This window comes from Elgaria multicarinata, chromosome 10 (genome assembly GCF_023053635.1).
Source record: "Elgaria multicarinata webbii isolate HBS135686 ecotype San Diego chromosome 10, rElgMul1.1.pri, whole genome shotgun sequence".
Taxonomy (NCBI): Eukaryota; Metazoa; Chordata; class Lepidosauria; order Squamata; family Anguidae; genus Elgaria; species Elgaria multicarinata.
Window position 1 is genome coordinate 93742426 of NC_086180.1, and position 18500 is coordinate 93760925.

Below are 18500 nucleotides of genomic sequence, written 5' to 3' on the forward strand. Positions count from 1 at the left end.
TGGCACAATGGGTCCTTTGGTCACCTTGGTGGACATTATTCACTGAGAACTAGACAGGGGAGTATGTTTCTGTTGCTTCTGCTGGACCTCTTAGTGGCTTCTGATATCATCAGTCGTGGTATCCTTCTGAGCACCTCTCTGAGGTGGGACCAGGAAGTATTGTTATATGTTTGTTTTGGTCCTTCTTAGGCCCTTTCTACACCTAAGGGTTATACCAGGAAAATGGAGGGATCATCACTGCCTGCTCCCGAGATCCCCCGTGTAGCATTTGGATACACAGGAACGATCCAGGGATATAGGACTGGTGTAGACATGCCCTTAGAGGGATGATTTCCGAAGGTGATGCTGGGAGATTCATGTTTGATGCTATGGCCATTGTTCCTCAGGGTTCCATCTTATCCCCCATAACGTATACATAAAACCAGCGGGAAAGGTTGTCTGGACTGTTTATCAGGGCCAGACTGTTGACCATGGCCAATTACATGGGGCATGTGACTTCCTTTTGCAAAAGCTTCACTAGCTAGTGGTCTGTTTCTGAGCACAATTCAAAGTGCTGGTTATGATCTACAATGCTCTATATGGCTTGGGGCTCAGATACTGAAATACCACTTTCTTCATACAAGCCTTTCTGGGTCTTAAGATCTTCAGGAGAGGTCCTTCTTTCAATACCGCTGCTTTCAGAGGTAAGTCTGGTGGAAACTCAAGAGAAGGCTTTCTTGGTGGCCAGGAGAGAGGGTAGGTTGGCTCCCTCTCTGCTGTCCTTATGCCAGCAGGCAAAGGCTTCTTTATTCAAAAAGATGTTGGCATGTAAGAGGTCTTTTGTGATGGGTGCTGTTTTTATTCCTATTTTAAAATTCTGTTTTAAAGTATTTGTTTTATCATTATTTTAATTATGTTTTATTTTTAAATTTTGGTTCTTATTATTGTTAGCTGCTTGAGCACTTTTTCCTTGGTGGAAAGGTAGGGGACAAATCAAATAAATAAATAAATAAAAGTTCAGAATGTTGCTCTACCCAGTTCCAGAACCTGTATGTGTGAAATTACACATATACAAGAATCGAGCATTTATGGTATATATGTTGAGGGACTGAAACAAGAAATGCCAGGTATATGTCTATTAGCAGGCAAAAATTGTAAGTATATAACAGAAGTAAAGCAAAAACAAAGCATAGTTATACTCTTTCATGGCAGAATGGCATTTCTACACAAATTTCTGGCACATCCCATGAATATGCATATAACAAAACAATGGCTGGTTATAAAAAGATTTGGGGAAGGGCTATTTGGAGCAAAGAAGTGACCCACCACTTTCTGCTTCAGCTCCCTCTTGTGACTTTTCCTCTTGCAAAAAGTGATTGGTTTTGGTTACATTAATCTGTCTGTTACCCTTGCTATTATGGGAAAAGAGCTTCGGCTATTGGGCGGTATAGAAATGTAATAAATAAATAAATAATCACAACAGAAATAAGTAATTTCAGCTCCTTGGTCTCTACTAAATTCTGGAATGACAATCACTTTGGATAAAATCACACGCACCCCAAATTTATGTATTTATTTAAAACATTTGTATCCCACCCTATATCATTAAGATCTCAGGGCAAATACCACTATTTTTCTATCTTAGCATTTTTAAGTTTGCCACCATCTCTCTTAGATAGAATGAAACACCTCTTCTAAGATTGCAATGTGTTAATTTTAAAAAAATATTCTGACTGATAAATGGAAATTATTATATTTTAAATTGATGTAGTTAATAAATCAACTAAATCTGCATACTCTAATTCTATGATTTCTGGATAATCCATTTAAAGGATCTCAGGAAGTAGGCCTCAGGGCCGGGTAAAGCTGGTAATAGTCCCAGGCCAGATAGGAAATGTAGGCCCCATTTCAAACTGCTCATTAAGTATTTTTTAATCAGTTCTAAATGAATATGAACTAGAATGATTTATAAAAAAGGTAAAGGCAAGCACTTTTATTTAAGATGTATGTAAGACATCTCTTCTTCACATTCAGAAATGCTTTATGTGCTTTTCTTTGGGCAAATTCATCATCAACAACAGAAAAATCAAGCAACTTTGCCCAGGAGGACTCAGAGTAGGCCTCCTCAAAATCATACGCCCATGCCAACTGGCCCCACTGGCGCCCCCTCTGCCCAATCCTGGTAGGACTGGTGTGACATCTCCCATCTGAGAACTTGGGAGAGGTCTGCCAGTTGGAATAGAAAGTACTTAGGCTAGATAGATCAATAGTCTGACTCAATATAGAGTTGCTTGTCATGATCATAGTATATAAATTACTATTCTGCTGGATGCTTTACAATCCAAAAAGTAGGGTTGTTGCGAGCTTCCAACTATGTCTGTGAAGGCAGCAGATCCACCCATGTCTGACCCTCAAGGACCCAGTCAGGCACCCCAGCAGCAAGTGTGGAGTCCTCAGCAAGTGCTCAGCAGCCACTGCCAAAATGGCGCACTTCCCCCCTCCGCATTAATGGCAGCTGCCCTTGGCATGACAGGGGAAGGGCGCTATTTCCGGAGGCTTTGGAAATGGTGCATTTCCCCCATTATTGTAAATGGCGGTTGTGGGCTGCTGCTGCGGAGTGTTGGCTGGGGCCTCGGCAAAGGCTTGCACAGCCCCACTCACAGAGGTAGATGGCGGCGGCGGCGGCAGGGCAAGCGCCTGCTGAGCACCACACTGGCAATTTCACCCATCCCTATCAGAAAAAACTTAGGGCCTTGCTAGACGAGGTCTTAGTGCACTGTGAGGCCCGGTTTCCCTGCTGTGCGTCCAGATGACACACAGGGGAATCCGGGGTCAGGCCGTGCTAAAACCTCCCCTAACGCGCCATAAGCGAAGTCGCTTATGGCGCGCCTTTTCCACAGCCCCGGCCTGAGGCCGGCGCTGCGTAACGTCTAGCAAGGTCCGTGGCTTTTTGCGGCTACTCGCTTACTCGCAAGTAGCCGGGAAAAGCCACGGACTGGGCACAGCGCTCATACTAGCGCTGTGCCCATCGGGCCGGGGGGATCCCGGGGGGGGAGATGGGGGGAAAGGCCGGACCGGCAGGAGAGGGGGATGGCGGCACAGATCGGAGACAGGGAGGGAGGGTGGAGGGTGGCACAGATCGGGGAGGGAGGGTGGAGGGCGGCACAGATCGGGGACGGGGAGGGAGGGCGGAGGGCGGCACAGATCGGGGAGGGATGGCAGAGGGCGGCACAGATCGGGGACGGGGAGAGAGGGCGGGGAAAGAGTGGGCAGGAGGCATGGGAGGGGATCAGGAGCGGATGGGGGGGCTTAAGTAAAAAAAAAACACTTACCTTCTCTGGAGTCTTCGGGGCTCACGTGGCCCCTTTAACAACAACAACAACAAAATGGCCGATGCTGCAGGGCTTCCGGAGTCCCTGTGCATCGTGCGTGTAGGAGGCGGGGCGGCGCGCACTAAAGTTAGTGTGCCGTCGCCCCGCCTCCCTGCCAGCTTATCCAGCATCGTCTTTCAAGGCCCTTAGACAAATGTTGATGAAGTAATGGCTATGACTATTATTGCAACACATTTTTAAGAACAAATTATTATTTCTTTATCGAAAGCTTCAATTGCATCATTGTAATCTCTGGAATATTCATGTTCATTGAATCTTATATTCTATACTGGATACAAACCTTCACTGTGAACTTGGCCAACATTTTCTAGTAGTTCTGAAACAGCCATTTGTCTTTTCTTCTTTGGGTTTAGTTTCCAGTAAATGACTAAGGCAACTTTTCTCACAGCTCTTTCCAAATCAGTCTCTGACAATAATTTCTTCACTTCTTGCTCATTCTCTGAAGTGATGCCTCAAGAAAGGGGAAAATTACAGTTACCCCAGTTTTAGGGGTGGGGGAAGAGATGACAGCCATTCACAATCTGTTATTACAAAAGAAATCATGAAGTGCTTACAAAAACCGAATCACCGAAATCTGCAAAGTTCTTTGTAAAGAGGATAGACCTTTAGATTAAAACACTTCAATGTGGGAAAAAGTGAAACTGACAGATTGGTCCATCCCTATGGATAGCCAGCATCATCCCCCATCCCCATTCTTTTGTCATTTAAAATACTGTTAAACATTTTCTTCCTATTTGTAGAGACTGAGCACTCTCCTGCATACTACTCATATAGCCTTTAAAGATGTCCACAAAATTACCCATTCTAAGAAAACACATAAAGGCTTTTCCTGCTTCTATAGCTCTGTCATAACGTTTCCTCTTTTCCCAGTAGTTAGTGGCTATGCATTTTACTCTTGTAGCACTTGTTCCCTGGTTGCCCTTTGGTTCCAACAACTAACTTGTCCCATGACTACTGGTGCCTGGCTTAACTCAGACTGTCACCTATGTCCTAGATCTGAGACTGCTGTTAGTGAATGTTTTGTCTGTTCAAGTAGATGGTCTTCAACCAGTTCTAGAAGGGGTTGTGTTCTCCTAAAAGGATCAGGTTGCTCATAGATCTATCATTGTTGCTGGAGGGTCAGTGGCACAGAATTTTTTCCCGTCACTGTGATCTCCCTTGGACAGAGGTAGCTTAGCCTCAGTTATCCATACTGTGGTAACTTCTAGACTGGAGTACAGCAACACACTTTACTGAGCTACCTTTGAAAACAGCCCATAAACTCCAGTTAGTTCAGAATGCGGCTGCAAGACTTGCTAACATGGACTATGATACAGGATCACATCACACCTATTTTGAAGTAACTTCATTGTCTTCCTGCTAACTTCTGGACTCCGTCCAAAGTACAGGTACCTATCTATAAAGCCTACAGTGCCTAGGAAAAGGAAAGGAACCTCTCATGCAAGCACTTGAGTCATTGACTCCAAGAGGGACGCCTGCTTTCGCTGACATTTTCTTGTCAGACTTTGTAGCGGGGTGGTTTGCCATTGCCTTCCCCAGTCACAGTTACCTTTCCCCCAGCTAGCTGGGTACTCATTTTACCGATCTCGGAAGGATGGAAGGCTGAGTCGACCTGAGCCAGCTGCCTGAGAACCAGCTTCCGCTGGGATCAAACTCAGGCCGTGGGGAGAGTTTCGGCTGCAGTAACTGCCGCTTACCACTCTGCACCACAAGAGGCACAGAGACCCAAGTATTTGCTGGATCATCTTCTTCCATCATTTATCTGTCCATGTGCTGAGATATCCATCTGAGGCCCTCCTCTGGCTTCCTCCACCATCACAAATAACATGGGTGTCAACAAGGGAGAGCACTTTTAGTGGTGGCAGCCCTCTGCGGAATGTCCTCCCTAGAAGTCCCATTTGGTTCTACTTTGCTATTTTGGACACTAGGAAAAAGCTTTCCCCCGTTTTAACTTTTAAAGTTAATTAATTTAAGTTAGTGTAAATCTTTTATTGATTGGAGATTTTATCCTGTGTTATTGCGTTATTGACTTACTTCATTTGTTATTTTGGTTTTGTTTTGTTTTTTACTTTTTTGGTAAATATATACATAAAAGTAAAAATAATCTTGAGATTTTCTAATATGCTTTTCTTTTGAGTGCCTGCTCAATGTCAGTCTCTATAAAACTACAGCATATAAATGATTAAAGAACGTCAGGGACTGATACCTCTTCTTTCTGCTAAACATGTCCACAGCAGTTTAAGAGCTTGCCTTTGCCCTTGCTTGGCAGCAAGGATCAACCACTCAACCCCAGTACAACTATTGAGTTCCTCATCCTGGTCTTCCGCTAGGTTCAAGTAGTGTTTTCCAACCTATAAAATATATTAACAAGATTATTTTTTATTTAGTTAGCTTGCGACTTCTGTTCTATATCCAAAAAGGGTTCTACTTATGAACAGGCACGCTAGCCATATTTGACAGCACAGTGTATATTTAAAAGAAAAATACCATGCATCAAGTTATTTATTTATTTATTTATTTATTACATTTCTATACCGCCCAATAGCCAGAGCTCTCTGGGCGGTTCACAAAAATTAAAAACATTCAAAGTATAAAACAACAGTACAGAACCATACTATACAATACAATATACTTTACTGTGGTTTTAATTTTTGTGAACCGCCCAGAGAGCTTCGGCTATTGGGCGGTATAAAAATGTAATAAATAAATAAAATAAATAAATATAAAAGCTCAACCAGATAAAAACCTTGCCCCTCTTGGCTAATAAAAGCTAGTAGGGATGGAACAGCCGGCTGGGCCAAGGAGGTGATTAATGCCTCTCTACGAGAGGGAGTGGTCCCAGACCGTCTGAAAGAGGCGGTAGTGAGACCACTCCTGAAGAAAAACTTCCTTGGACCCGGAAAATCTTAGTAACTACAGGCCGGTAGCAAATGTTCCATTCCTGGGCAAGGTCCTTGAACGGGTGGTGGCGGGCCAGCTCCAGACACTCTTGGATGAGATTGATTATCTGGATCCGTTTCAGGCCCAGCTTTGGCACGGAAACAGCCTTGGTCGCCCTGTATGATGACCTATGTCGGGAGAAGGACAGGGGGAGTGTGACTTTGTTGATTCTCCTTGATCTCTCAGCGGCTTTCAATACCATCGACCATGGTATCCTTCTGGAACGTCTGGCTGAGTTGGGAGTGGGGGGCACTGCATTGCAGTGGTTCCGCTCCTACTTAGCAGGACGGTTCCAGAAGGTGGTGCTTGGGGGACATTGCTCGGCCCCGTGGACTCTTCAGTATGGAGTTCCGCAGGGATCGGTCTTGTCCCCCATGCTGTTTAACATGTACATGAAACCGTTGGGTGCGGTCATCCGGAGTTTTGGAGTGCGTTGTCATCAGTACGCTGACGACACGCAGTTCTACTGCTCCTTTTCATCCTCATCAGGTGTGGCTGTGGATGTGCTGAACCGGTGCTTGGCTGCGACAATGGACTGGATGAGGGCTAATAAACTGAAGCTCAATCCAGACAAGACTGAGATGCTGCTGGTGGGTGGTTCCTCTGATCGGATGGGGGGGTGTTCAACCGGTTCTGGATGGGGTTGCACTCCCCCTGAAGGAGCAGGTTCGTAGCTTGGGGGTTCTCCTAGAACCATCTTTGTCACTTGAGGCTCAGGTGGCCTCGGTGGCACGGAGTGCTTTCTACCAACTTCGGTTGGTGGCCCAGCTACGCCCCTATCTGGACAGGGATAACCTAGCTTCAGTTGTCCATACTCTGGTAACTTCCAAATTAGATTACTGCAATGCCCTCTACATGGGGCAGCCTTTGAAGACGGTCCGGAAGCTGCAGCTTGTGCAAAATGCGGCGGCCAGATTGATAGCTGGAACAGGGAGGTTTGAGCATGTAACACCGATTCTGCCCCGCTTGCATTGGCTGCCTATATGTTTCCGAGCCCAATTCAAGGTGCTGGTCTTAACCTATAAAGCCCTACATGGCTTGGGACCACAATACCTGATGGAACGCCTCTCCCGACATGAACCTACCCGTACACTGCGCTCAACATCTAAGTGCCTCCTCCGAGTGCCTACTCCAAGGGAAGCTCGGAGGATGGCAACAAGGGAGAGGGCCTTTTCAGTGGTGGCCCCCCGACTGTGGAATGATCTCCCCAATAAGGCTCACCTGGCGCCAACATTGTTATCTTTTCGGCGCCAGGTCAAGACTTTTCTCTTCTCCCAGGCATTTTTAACAGCATTTTAACAGCATTTAACAACGTTAAGTTTGTTTTTAATGGACCCCACAATTGTTGTTTTTAAATGGATACTGTTGTTTTTATACTGTTTTTATGTGTGTGTGTGTGTGTGTGTGTGTGTGTGTGTTTTTTAATTGTATACTTTTAACGTTTACTATTTTTAAATGTAAACCGCCCAGAGAGCTTCGGCTGTGGGGCGGTATATAAATGTAATTAAATAAAATAAATAATTTAATAAAAACAGCAGCAATGCAAAATTACAAATTTAAAACACCAAGTTAAAATTTATTTAAAATTTATTTATTTATTTAAGTTATTAAAAACCTGAACAAAACCAATGCAACCAGGCTCACATCCACAACTCTCAACTTCCTTGATGGAGCAAGAATGAGCACATATTCCTCCCTAAGTAGATATATTGCTCTAACTGGAGGACATTCACCCTAATTCAAACAAGGAGTTTGTACATTTGGTGCCATTTTTTGCCCATAAGGAACAAAGTTCAAATGTCGTGCCACACTTTGATAAAATATAAGCACACTGTGGGACTATCTGTACTAGAAATATATATTTGTTTTAGACCCAGTACTAGCTCCAGGTTTTAGGGAACCCTCAAGCAAAATGCTTTCAGCAAGACCCTCACCTCTGCATCACTATCCTTCTGGAGCACAGAGAGAAGGATATTGCTTCTGCACTATTTCACCACAGTTGCCACTCATTTATTTACTTGCTCCCTTGGGAGACAGTGGAGTGAGAAAGTGGTCACAGTGGCAAGGACTGCTCACATGCATCCCCCCCTCCGCCATTCCAGCAGAGGTGGAGCAGGAGGAGAAGCAACAGAAACCACGTGCCCACTTGCTCTCACAAGGTGATTTCCTGGAGCCAGTCAGTCATCCTCTCCTGTTAGATGAGATACCAAGAAGGGCAAGGGCTGAGTAGATAAGTGGTAGACTATACTAGTTCAAGCATTTAATCGAAATCTTTAAGCCATGGTCACTAAAGATGGAAGCATAGAGCATGAGTTCCTCACCTCACACCAGTAAATCCAGTTCGAATCCATTTTGTGCCATTAAGCCACCCAATGCTTTAGATGACCAGAACAGGTGCTCAGGAGTTCACATACAACACATACTGTATAATAACAGTGAAGGAGAGCCTTCAACTCTTAAAAGATTTGAATCTCCTTGCAAACTGCAACAGAGGATTCAAAAGGACTTTCTTTCCTTGTTGTTGTTTTGCTGCCACATCACAACATATCAGGGGCTCCGCTGCGGGCCGCCATCTGCATGCAGACCATGAGCTGCATGCTGCCAATGCTTGGATTACTGAGTTAATGAACGAACAAACAAACAAACAAATGAATGAATAAAACACATCTATGTGGAACTGTATAATTGCTGGTTGCTAAATACAATAAACTTCATTTGGACTTGGATTACTGAGGGCTCATCTACACCAAGCAGGATATTCCACCATGAAAGTGGTATATAAAAGGCAGGAGCCGCACGACTGCTTTATAGCGGTATTGAAGTGCACTGACAACTGTTGGGGCCTATTGACACATACCATATACTGCTTTCAAGGTGTTATATCTTGCTTGGTGTAGATGTGTCATGGGTCCCAACAGTTGTCAGTACACTTCAGTACCACTATAAAGCAGTAGTGTAAATCCTGCAGTGCACTTCAATACTGCTATAAAGCAGTAGTGTGGCTCCTGCCTTTTATATACCACTTTCATAGTGGATTATCCTGCTTTGTGTAGATGAGCCCTGAGTTAGCAAGATCAACCTTTAAATTCAGTGAATGAAGGACTGAAGTTTTGTCCTGCTTTGGCTGTAGCAATCTCAGTAATAAGGCTGACCACAAGGCCAAGTAATAACCCAAGCAAATGTTCCTGGGTTTTTGTTCAAGGGAGTTCAGGCAAAGCAGGAATGGTCAAACAGGCAAAGGGTCAAAGCAGACTGGGCTGTAAACTTACATTTGCCCATTTGCAACAGACCCTGACAGCAGACTGATCAGGAACACTGTTGTACCCCTCCCCTAGGCGTGGTGTACAAGAGGGAGTTTATCCTTTCACTTCAGACTTTGCACCCTTATACACTTTCATGCCAAGATCAAGGAAATACTATTTTCCTACTAGACTTTGACCACTCTCAATACTGCTGCCACCATACATTCCCAATAATTTACTTAATGTCTCACATTGACTATCTTGAATGATAGATACCACACCGAATAAGGAATAAGAGAAGTCGAGGAGTTCTTAGACTGAACGGTGGAACTGCAACAGCAACAAGAAGCACATGAGATTGAAGAACAACAGCCAGCTGAAGCAGAAGTAGAGTATGCTGAGGGGAGGAAAGCCAATGAAGAGGAAACTCCCTGGAAAAGAGTAACAGTTAGGAGAGGAGGAATTAGAGGGCATTCTGCACCGGTGGAGCCATTGGAGTTAAGCAACCGCTTTCAGCTTCTGGAGAATGAGACTGAAGGACAGTTTGCAAAGGAGGAAGTACAGGAGACACCATGCAACAGTGACCAAGAGGCAGAAGGTAGGTCAACCAAGAAGAAGATAAGAGTAGTCGTTGTGGGAGACTCCCTGCTGCGTGGGATTGAAACCCAAGTATGTCGTGAAGACCCATGGACTCGCCAGGTGTGCTGTCTCCCTGGAGCACAGATTAGAGGTGTGACTGAAGGGTTACCGAAGCTCATAAAGCGCACGGACACATACCCCTTTCTTCTCATCCATGTGGGAACAAATGATGTCGCCAAGCAGAGCTACGAAGAAATCATTTCAGACTTTGAAGTTCTGGGAAGGAAACTGAAGAACTTTGGGGCCCAGGTAGTTTTCTCATCCATCCTCCCGGTTCTTGGAAGAGGATTAGAAAGAGAAAGAAAAATACTCCGGATGAACGACTGGCTACGAAGGTGGTGCCGTCGTGAGAGTTTTGGATTCTGGGACCACGGGCTACGCTACTTGGAACATGGACTGCTGGCAAGGGATGGGTTGCACCTCACAAGGGCTGGAAAGAATGTGTTCGGCCACAGCATGAAGAACTTCATCAGGAGACGTAAATTTTGAGGCAACAATAGATGAAGGCCAATGCACCACAGTACAGAGAACAGCTCCAACAGTGTCTGCAACAAGGTAGGAACAAAGCCACACTATAAAACACATGGTCTTCGATGTCTATATACTAATGCCCAGAGCATGGGAAACAAACAGAATGAACTTGATCTCTTATTACATGAAGGCAAATACGACTTGATAGGTATAACTGAAACTTTGTGGGATGACTCCCATGACTGGAATATAGCAATTGAAGGATATAACTTGTTCAAAAAGAACAGAAGAAATAGAAAGGGAGGTGGAGTTGCACTATATGTTAAAAATACCTATCCCTGCACAGAAATACAGGCGGATGAGACTGGGAGCCCCGTCGAGAGTGTCTGGATTAAAATAAATGGGGCTAGGAATAAAAAGAATATGATAATCGGAGTCTACTACCGATCACCCAATCAAGGAGAAGACGAGGACGAAACTTTTGAGAAACAAATTGCCAGTGTTTCAAGGAAGTGTGATGTAGTAGTGATGGGGGACTTCAATTACCCTGATATCTGTTGGGAGACGATTACTGCCAAAAGCAGCCCTTCCAAGAAATTCCTGACATGTATGGGTGATAACTTTCTCCTACAGAAAGTGGTGGAAGGAACTAGAGGATCGGCAATCCTTGACTTGTTATTGACCAATAGGGATGACTTAGTGGATAAAGTGGCAGTTACGGGAACTCTGGGGGAAAGTGACCACGTCATACTTGAATTCTTGATTATGAAGGAGACAAAAGTTGAGCATAGCCATACAGGTACTCTGGATTTTAGGAAAGCTGATTTTAAAAAACTCAGAACTATAATAAGTAAGGTCCCGTGGCAAGGGAGCCTAATGAGAAAAGGAGTGCAGGATGGGTGGGAGTATTTAAAAAATGAAATTTTAAAGGCACAGTTACAAACAATTCCAACAAGGAGAAAAGATAGAAGACAACAGAGGAAACCAATGTGGCTCCACAAAAAGCTTAGAGATGACCTGAAAACAAAAAGGGATACATATAGGAAGTGGAAGGAAGGCCAGGCTACAAAAGAAGAGTACAGACAAGTGGCGCAGAAGTGCCGAAATGGCGTCAGGAAGGCTAAAGCTGTGAATGAGCTGAGATTAGCGAGGGATGCTAAAAGCAATAAAAAAGGCTTTCTTCAGATACGTGAGTAGTAAAAGGCAGAGGAAAGAAATGGTGGTTCAACTGGATGGCAAATTGATAACAGACGACAAAGAAAAGGATGAAATGCTCAATTCCTACTTTGCCTTGGTCTTCTCCCAAAAGCGGGTCTATGACCCCCCTCGAAAAAGTGAAGCAGAAGTTGAGGGGGCAGGATTGCAGTTTGAGATTGATAAACAAATGGTCAAAGAACACCTCATTTCCTTGAATGAGTTCAAATCTCCAGGGCCTGATGAACTGCATCCAAGAGTAATGAAGGAGCTAGCAGAAGAACTCTAAGAACCTTTGTCTATTATCTTTGCAAAATCACGGAAGACGGGTGAGGTGCCGGACAACTGGAGGAGGGCTAACGTTGTCCCTATCTTCAAAAAGGGCAAAAAGGAGGAACCTGGGAACTACAGACCAGTCAGTCTGACATCCATCCCTGGGAAAATTCTGGAGCAGATTATAAAGAAGCCAATCTGTAAACACCTTGAAATCAATGCAGTGATTACTAGAAGCCAACATGGATTTGTCAGGAACAAATCCTGTCAGACTAATTTGATCTCATTTTTTGATAGGATAACCTCCCTTGTGGACTGTGGGAATGCTGTGGATGTCATATATCTTGACTTCAGCAAAGCTTTTGACAAAGTACCACATGACATTCTGATTAACAAACTAGCTAAAAGTGGGCTAGATGGAACAACTATTAGGTGGATCCACAGCTGGCTACAGAATCGGACTCAAAGAGTACTTATCAATGGAACCTTCTCAAACTGGGGAGAGGCAACGAGTGGGGTGCCGCAGGGCTCAGTCCTGGGCCCAGTGCTCTTCAACATTTTTATTAATGATTTGGACGAGGACGTGCAGGGAACGCTGAACAAATTTTCAGATGACACAAAATTGGGTGGGATAGCTAATACCCTGGAAGACAGAATCAAACTTCAAAGTGATCTTGATAGGCTGGAGTGCTGGGCTGAAAACAACAGAATGAAATTTAATAGGGATAAATGCCAAATTCTACATTTAGGGAATAGAAACCAAAGGCACAGTTACAAGATGGGGGACACTTGGCTCAGCAATACTACTAACGAGAAGGATCTTGGAATTGTTGTAGATCACAAGCTGAATATGAGCCAACAGTGCGATATGGCTGCAGGAAAGACAAATGCTCTTTTGGCAGCTGGACAACCATCTGTCAGGGATGCTTTAGGGTGGATTCCTGCATTGAGCAAGGGGTTGGACTCGATGGCCTTGCAGGCCCCTTCCAACTCTGCTATTCTATGATTCTATGAATATTGATGAACAAAATAAATGACTGTTTACTAACAAAACTTTAAAACAGCAGATATGATGTATTTGTGTATGTTTAATAAAGCACTGGTTAGTGCTTTTTTATTATACCTATCCTATTCTTAACTCCTCCCTCAACCTCTAACCCCAAAATAATGAACAACTCATCCCTGCACTCTCTGACACTAACAACCTCACTAAAAACTGATTACAGACACTCCTATTTAAAACACTGTCAACTCATGCTCTCTACCAATCAGTCACCAGCACATTCCATTCACTTTTAACATCCCCCTTAACTCATTTACTGTATTCACTCTATATAATTGACACAGGCAACATTACCACACACACCAAACAGTAAAATACATTATAGCACATGACCAAGCATCAAATATTTCCCCTTAAAAACAATGGAGAATTATGCTTGTCCCAAAGAAGTTTTTAAATCCAAGGGGAAAATTTCCAAGTTCAGCAATCTTACATAGTCTGTCATTCTAGGAAGGAGTGTCCATTACAGCAGTTCAAATGATGTCATCCTCCAGGCTATGTCCAAGCAAGCTTGTTCATCAACAACACTCTCAATCTTTAACTGCTCACTCAGTAGATCCAGGGATTCCAATCTCTGCTCTGTATCTGGATAAGCCATCTGTAATGATGTTGCCTTTAATATGCTGGTACTCAACTCAAAATTCTTACAGGTTCCATGACTACCATTGCTGTTCATGTTGTCTCTAGTCACACTAAATCCAGATTATCAGCTTGCACAGTAAACTTTAATCCCCACATGTAATGACGCAGTTTACTCAGAGGAATAACCCAAACCAACAAGATCCATGAAAAGTGGATTACAAAGCTGGTATAATTCTTAGTGCATCTACTACTGCATAAAATATTTTGCACCATTAATATTGAAATACATATGACTCACTATGTGAATAAAACACCCCAGGACTGAGCTCCACAATTAAATACATATAGAATACAAAAATGATCAAACATGATTCTGTCTACATGGGCTACGTCACTCAAATAAAATTACATGGAAGATAAGAACATTGGTGTGTATACATTGTCCACATGATTAATTCATATGTGGTAACAACAGTGGTCAATAAATATCTAAACATGCCCAGTTGTTTCAGTCTCTCTACATAGGGCTTTGTTTCCAGACCCTTGATCATCCTGGTTGCCCTCATCTGAACATGCTCCAGCTTGTCTGCGTCCTTCTTGAATTGTGGAGCCCAGAACTGGACACAATACTCTAGATGAGGCCTAACCAGGGCCGAATAGAGAGGAACCAGTACCTCACGTGATTTGGAAGCTATACTTCTATTAATGCAGCCCAAAACAGCATTTGCCTTTCTTGCAGCCATATCACACTGTTGGTTCATATTCAGCTTGCGATCTACAACAATTCCAAGATCCTTCTCGTTTGTAGTATTGCTGAGCCAAGTATCCCCCATCTTGTAACTCTGCATTTGGTTTCTATTTCCTAGATGTAAAACTTGGCATTTATCCCTATTCAATTTTATTCTGTTGTTTTCAGCCCAGCACTCCAGCCTATCAAGATCACTTTGAAGTTTGATTCTGTCTTCCAGGGTATTAGCTAACCCACCTAATTTTGTGTCATCTGCAAATTTGTTAAGCATACCCTATACGTCCTCGTCCAAATCATTAATAAAAATGTTGAAGAGCACTGGGCCCAGGACTGAGCCTTGCGGTACCCCATTAGTTACCAATTTAAGAAGGAACCATTGATAAGCACTCTGAGTACGATTCTGTAGCCAACTTTAAATCCACCTAATAGTTGTTCCATCTAGCCCACTTTTAGCTAGTTTGTTAATCAGAATATCATGGGGCACTTTGAAAAAGTTTTGCTGAAGTCAAGATATATTACATCGACAGCATTTCCACAGTCCACAAGGGAGGCTACCCGATCAAAAAATGAGATAAAGTTGGTCTGACAGGATTTGTTCCTGACAAATCCGTGTTGGCTTCCTGATTTCAAGGTGATTTCACATTGATTTCAAGGTGTTTACAGATTGACTTCTTTATAATCTGCTCCAGAATTTTCCCAAGGATGGATGTCAGACTGACTGGTCTGTAGTTCCCAGGTTCCTCCTTTTTGCCCTCTTTGAAGATAAGGGCAACGTTAGCCCTCCTCCAGTCATCCGGCACCTCACCCGTCTTCCATGATTTTGCAAAGATAATAGACAAAGGTTCTGAGAGTTCTTCTGCTAGCTCCTTCATTACTCTAGGATGCAGTTCATCGGGCCCTGGATTTGAACTCATTCAAGGAAATTATGTGTTCTTTGACCATTTGTTTGTCATCTGTTATCAATTTGCCATCCTCATTAAGCAGTTGAACCACCATTTCTTTCCTCTGTCTTTTACTACTCACGTATCTGAAGAAAGCCTTTTTATTGCTTTTAGCATCCCTCGCTAATCTCAGCTCATTCACAGCTTTAGCCTTCCTGATGCCATTTCAGCACTTCTGTGCCACCTGTCTGTACTATTGTATTGTAGCCTGGCCTTCCTTCCACTTCCTATATGTATCCTTTTTTGTTTTCCGGTCATCTCTAAGCTTTTTGTGGAGCCACATTGGTTTCCTCTGTTGTCTTTTATCTTTTCTCCTTGTTGGAATTGTTTGTAACTGTGCCTTTAAAAGTTCCTTCTTAAAATTTCCATCTAGTTTTGATAAATCTTTCCCCAGCTTTGGAATTATGTCTGTTCTTGTTTCATTCCATGTTTTAGGAATCTTTTGATGCTTCCCTAACAAAATATATATTGTTTAATAATGGGTGACCAAGAGATAAAAAGTTGGCAAAATATTTTAAATAATTATTGTAATGGGAATAAGAAAGCGAGAATAAATAAAAAAGGTGGTATTTAACACAAAAAGAAGGAGGATTAGGACTCCCAAATATAAAATTATGTAGCTAATAGATTAAGACATAAAGTAGAAAGTATGTTAGGAGTGGGAGATTTAAGTTGGTTAGAGAATACAAAAGGAATGGACAAAGAGTGGAAATTGGAAAACATATTTTTTAGAGAATATAATTAAAAATGGGGGGAAGAAATAGAGAACTCCCTCCTAAAAAATCACTGGGAAATATGGCGTGTATATAAAAAGGAGTTACTTCCGAGTATTTCTCCAATAACACCAGTGATAATGTTAAGGAAATTTCCAGGGAAGTTAAAAGATAAATTAGGGAAAATATTAATAGAGAAGGATATAATGAAATTAAAAAATTGGTTAAGGAGGATGAACAATCGAGAGGAAATAGAAGAGGTGTTAAAGGAGAGGAATTTAACATGGTTAAATTATTTTCAATTAGAGCAATGGACGAAGAAATGGTTAAAGGATAAAGGAGAGTGTAGAGAATTAACGAAATTTGAGATGATTTTAAAAAGAGAAACTGATAAAGGAGAAAATAAAAAGATAAAAGGTTTAATGAGTGAAATATATAGAATATTGACTTGGAAGGGGGAGTCAGAAAATATGGGCAAGATGGTGTGGGAAAATGATCTGAAGGTACAAATAGGGCAACAGAGTTGGGAGGGAATATGGAGACAAAGAGTGTTGAGAAGTATGTCAGTGAAGCTAAAAGAGAACTATTACAAGATTTTATGGAGGTGGTATCTAACCCCGGTGAGATTAAATAAAATAAACAAGCTGCATTCAGCAAATTGCTGGAGAGGATGTAAAGAAAAAGGAATGTATTTACATATGTGGTGGGAATGTGTTTTTGTTCAAAAAATGTGGAAAATGGTGTTTAAAGAGATAAATGATATTGTGGGAATGGAGATTGAAGAGACACCTACAGTGGCATTGCTATCATTATACGGAGATTTAAAATGCAATAAAGAAACAAAAGAACTGATAACGAATTTGCTGACAGCAGCAAGGTTAATCATATCTAGGAACTGGAAGGTGCAAGGAGATTATCATGTTGAGGATTGGTATAAAGAGATTTGGGACATGGCTATAAATGATAAATTGACATGTAATATAAAAATAAGAAAAGGGATAACAAAAACAAATGATTTTGAGGGAATTTGGAATCAGTTTCTAGAATATGTATTATCTAGGGGGAGTGGAAGACCACCTACAGAAGAATCAATGAGATTTTGGAAACCGGAATAGATCCCAGGGTGGGGGGGTGCATTTTATGTTATGTAATGATGTATAAAAAATATTAATTAGAAATGTTATAAGGATAATCAAGTTATGTATTATTATTTTGTTGTTGTTGTCTTGTGTTGTGAATATTGTAGTATTGTATTAGCGTATTGTTAATCAATAAAAAAAATAAAAATGGGTGACCAAGTACATCAAAAAACTTTTTATAATATAAAGTTATAAAAAGTGACCCTCTGAGAAGATGGTCACCCTGACTGCTCTATGCAGAGCTCCTGCATGGAGTAGACAAAACAGCTTTAAACACCGCCATGAGGGAACTCCAGAGTTAAGGGGAATTCATCCAGAGATGCCAGAAGAAATCTGAAACCTTTGTGTGATTCTACTGCCAAACTGTCAGGAGATCTGCGAGAGGGTGAGAGAATGGCGTTTTCAACTTTCTCTGATAGCTGTTTTGGAGCCTGGATGCCGGGCACTAAGAGTGGACAATTCTCATTTCTAAATTAGGTTGAACTATAGTTTGCAACTGTTCTTCAGCTTTCTTCCTATCAGAAGTGTGAATTTGGAACCTATTAATCAACTAGATCTTTTGGAGTTATAATTAACTCTTATGAAGGGGAAAAATAAGCAGGTGATCTCAGAGTTAAGTATTAGCAGAGAGAAGATGACTTTTTAAACGACACAGCCACTGCCTTTCGCTTTCATCTTTTCACTTATAAAATCGTCTCCTACTGCAAGCTGGAATATCTGCACGTCTTTCTTTTTTCTGCGAGTGCATTCCCCTTTTCTTTCTAACTTCTTGCTAGGCTGAGTGAAATCGTTTTAAGACGTTTGGAACGTAAACAAAGATAGACATAGAATCATAGAATAGCAGAGTTGGAAGGGGCCTACAAGGCCATCGAGTCCAACCCCCGCTCAATGCAGGAATCCACCCTAAAGCATCCCTGACAGATGCTTGTCCAGCTGCCTCTTGAAGGCCTCTAGTGTGGGAGAGCCCACAACCTCCCTAGGTAACTGATTCCATTGTCGCACTGCTCTAACAGTCAGGAAGTTTTTCCTGATGTCCACCTGGAATCTGGCTTCATTTAACTTGAGTCCATTATTCCGTGTCCTGCACTCTGGGAGGATCGAGAAGAGATCCTGGCCCTCCTCTGTGTGACAACCTTTTAAGTATTTGAAGAGTGCTATCATGTCTCCCCTCAATCTTCTCCAGG

At 42.5% G+C, this 18500-nt stretch overlaps 1 protein-coding gene across 2 annotated transcripts in view; it reads right to left on the bottom strand.

Annotated features, from left to right (window-relative positions):
* WFS1 (wolframin ER transmembrane glycoprotein) overlaps window positions 1-18500 on the bottom strand; it is an 88999-nt gene that overhangs the window by 37138 nt on the left and 33361 nt on the right. For both annotated transcript variants that reach the window (XM_063135814.1, XM_063135813.1), the window contains exons 3-4: window positions 5578-5722; window positions 3652-3822 (exon numbers count right to left, since the gene is read on the bottom strand). In XM_063135814.1, the coding sequence (XP_062991884.1) occupies window positions 3652-3822; window positions 5578-5722 (316 nt within the window). The remainder of the gene's footprint in view (window positions 1-3651; window positions 3823-5577; window positions 5723-18500) is intronic.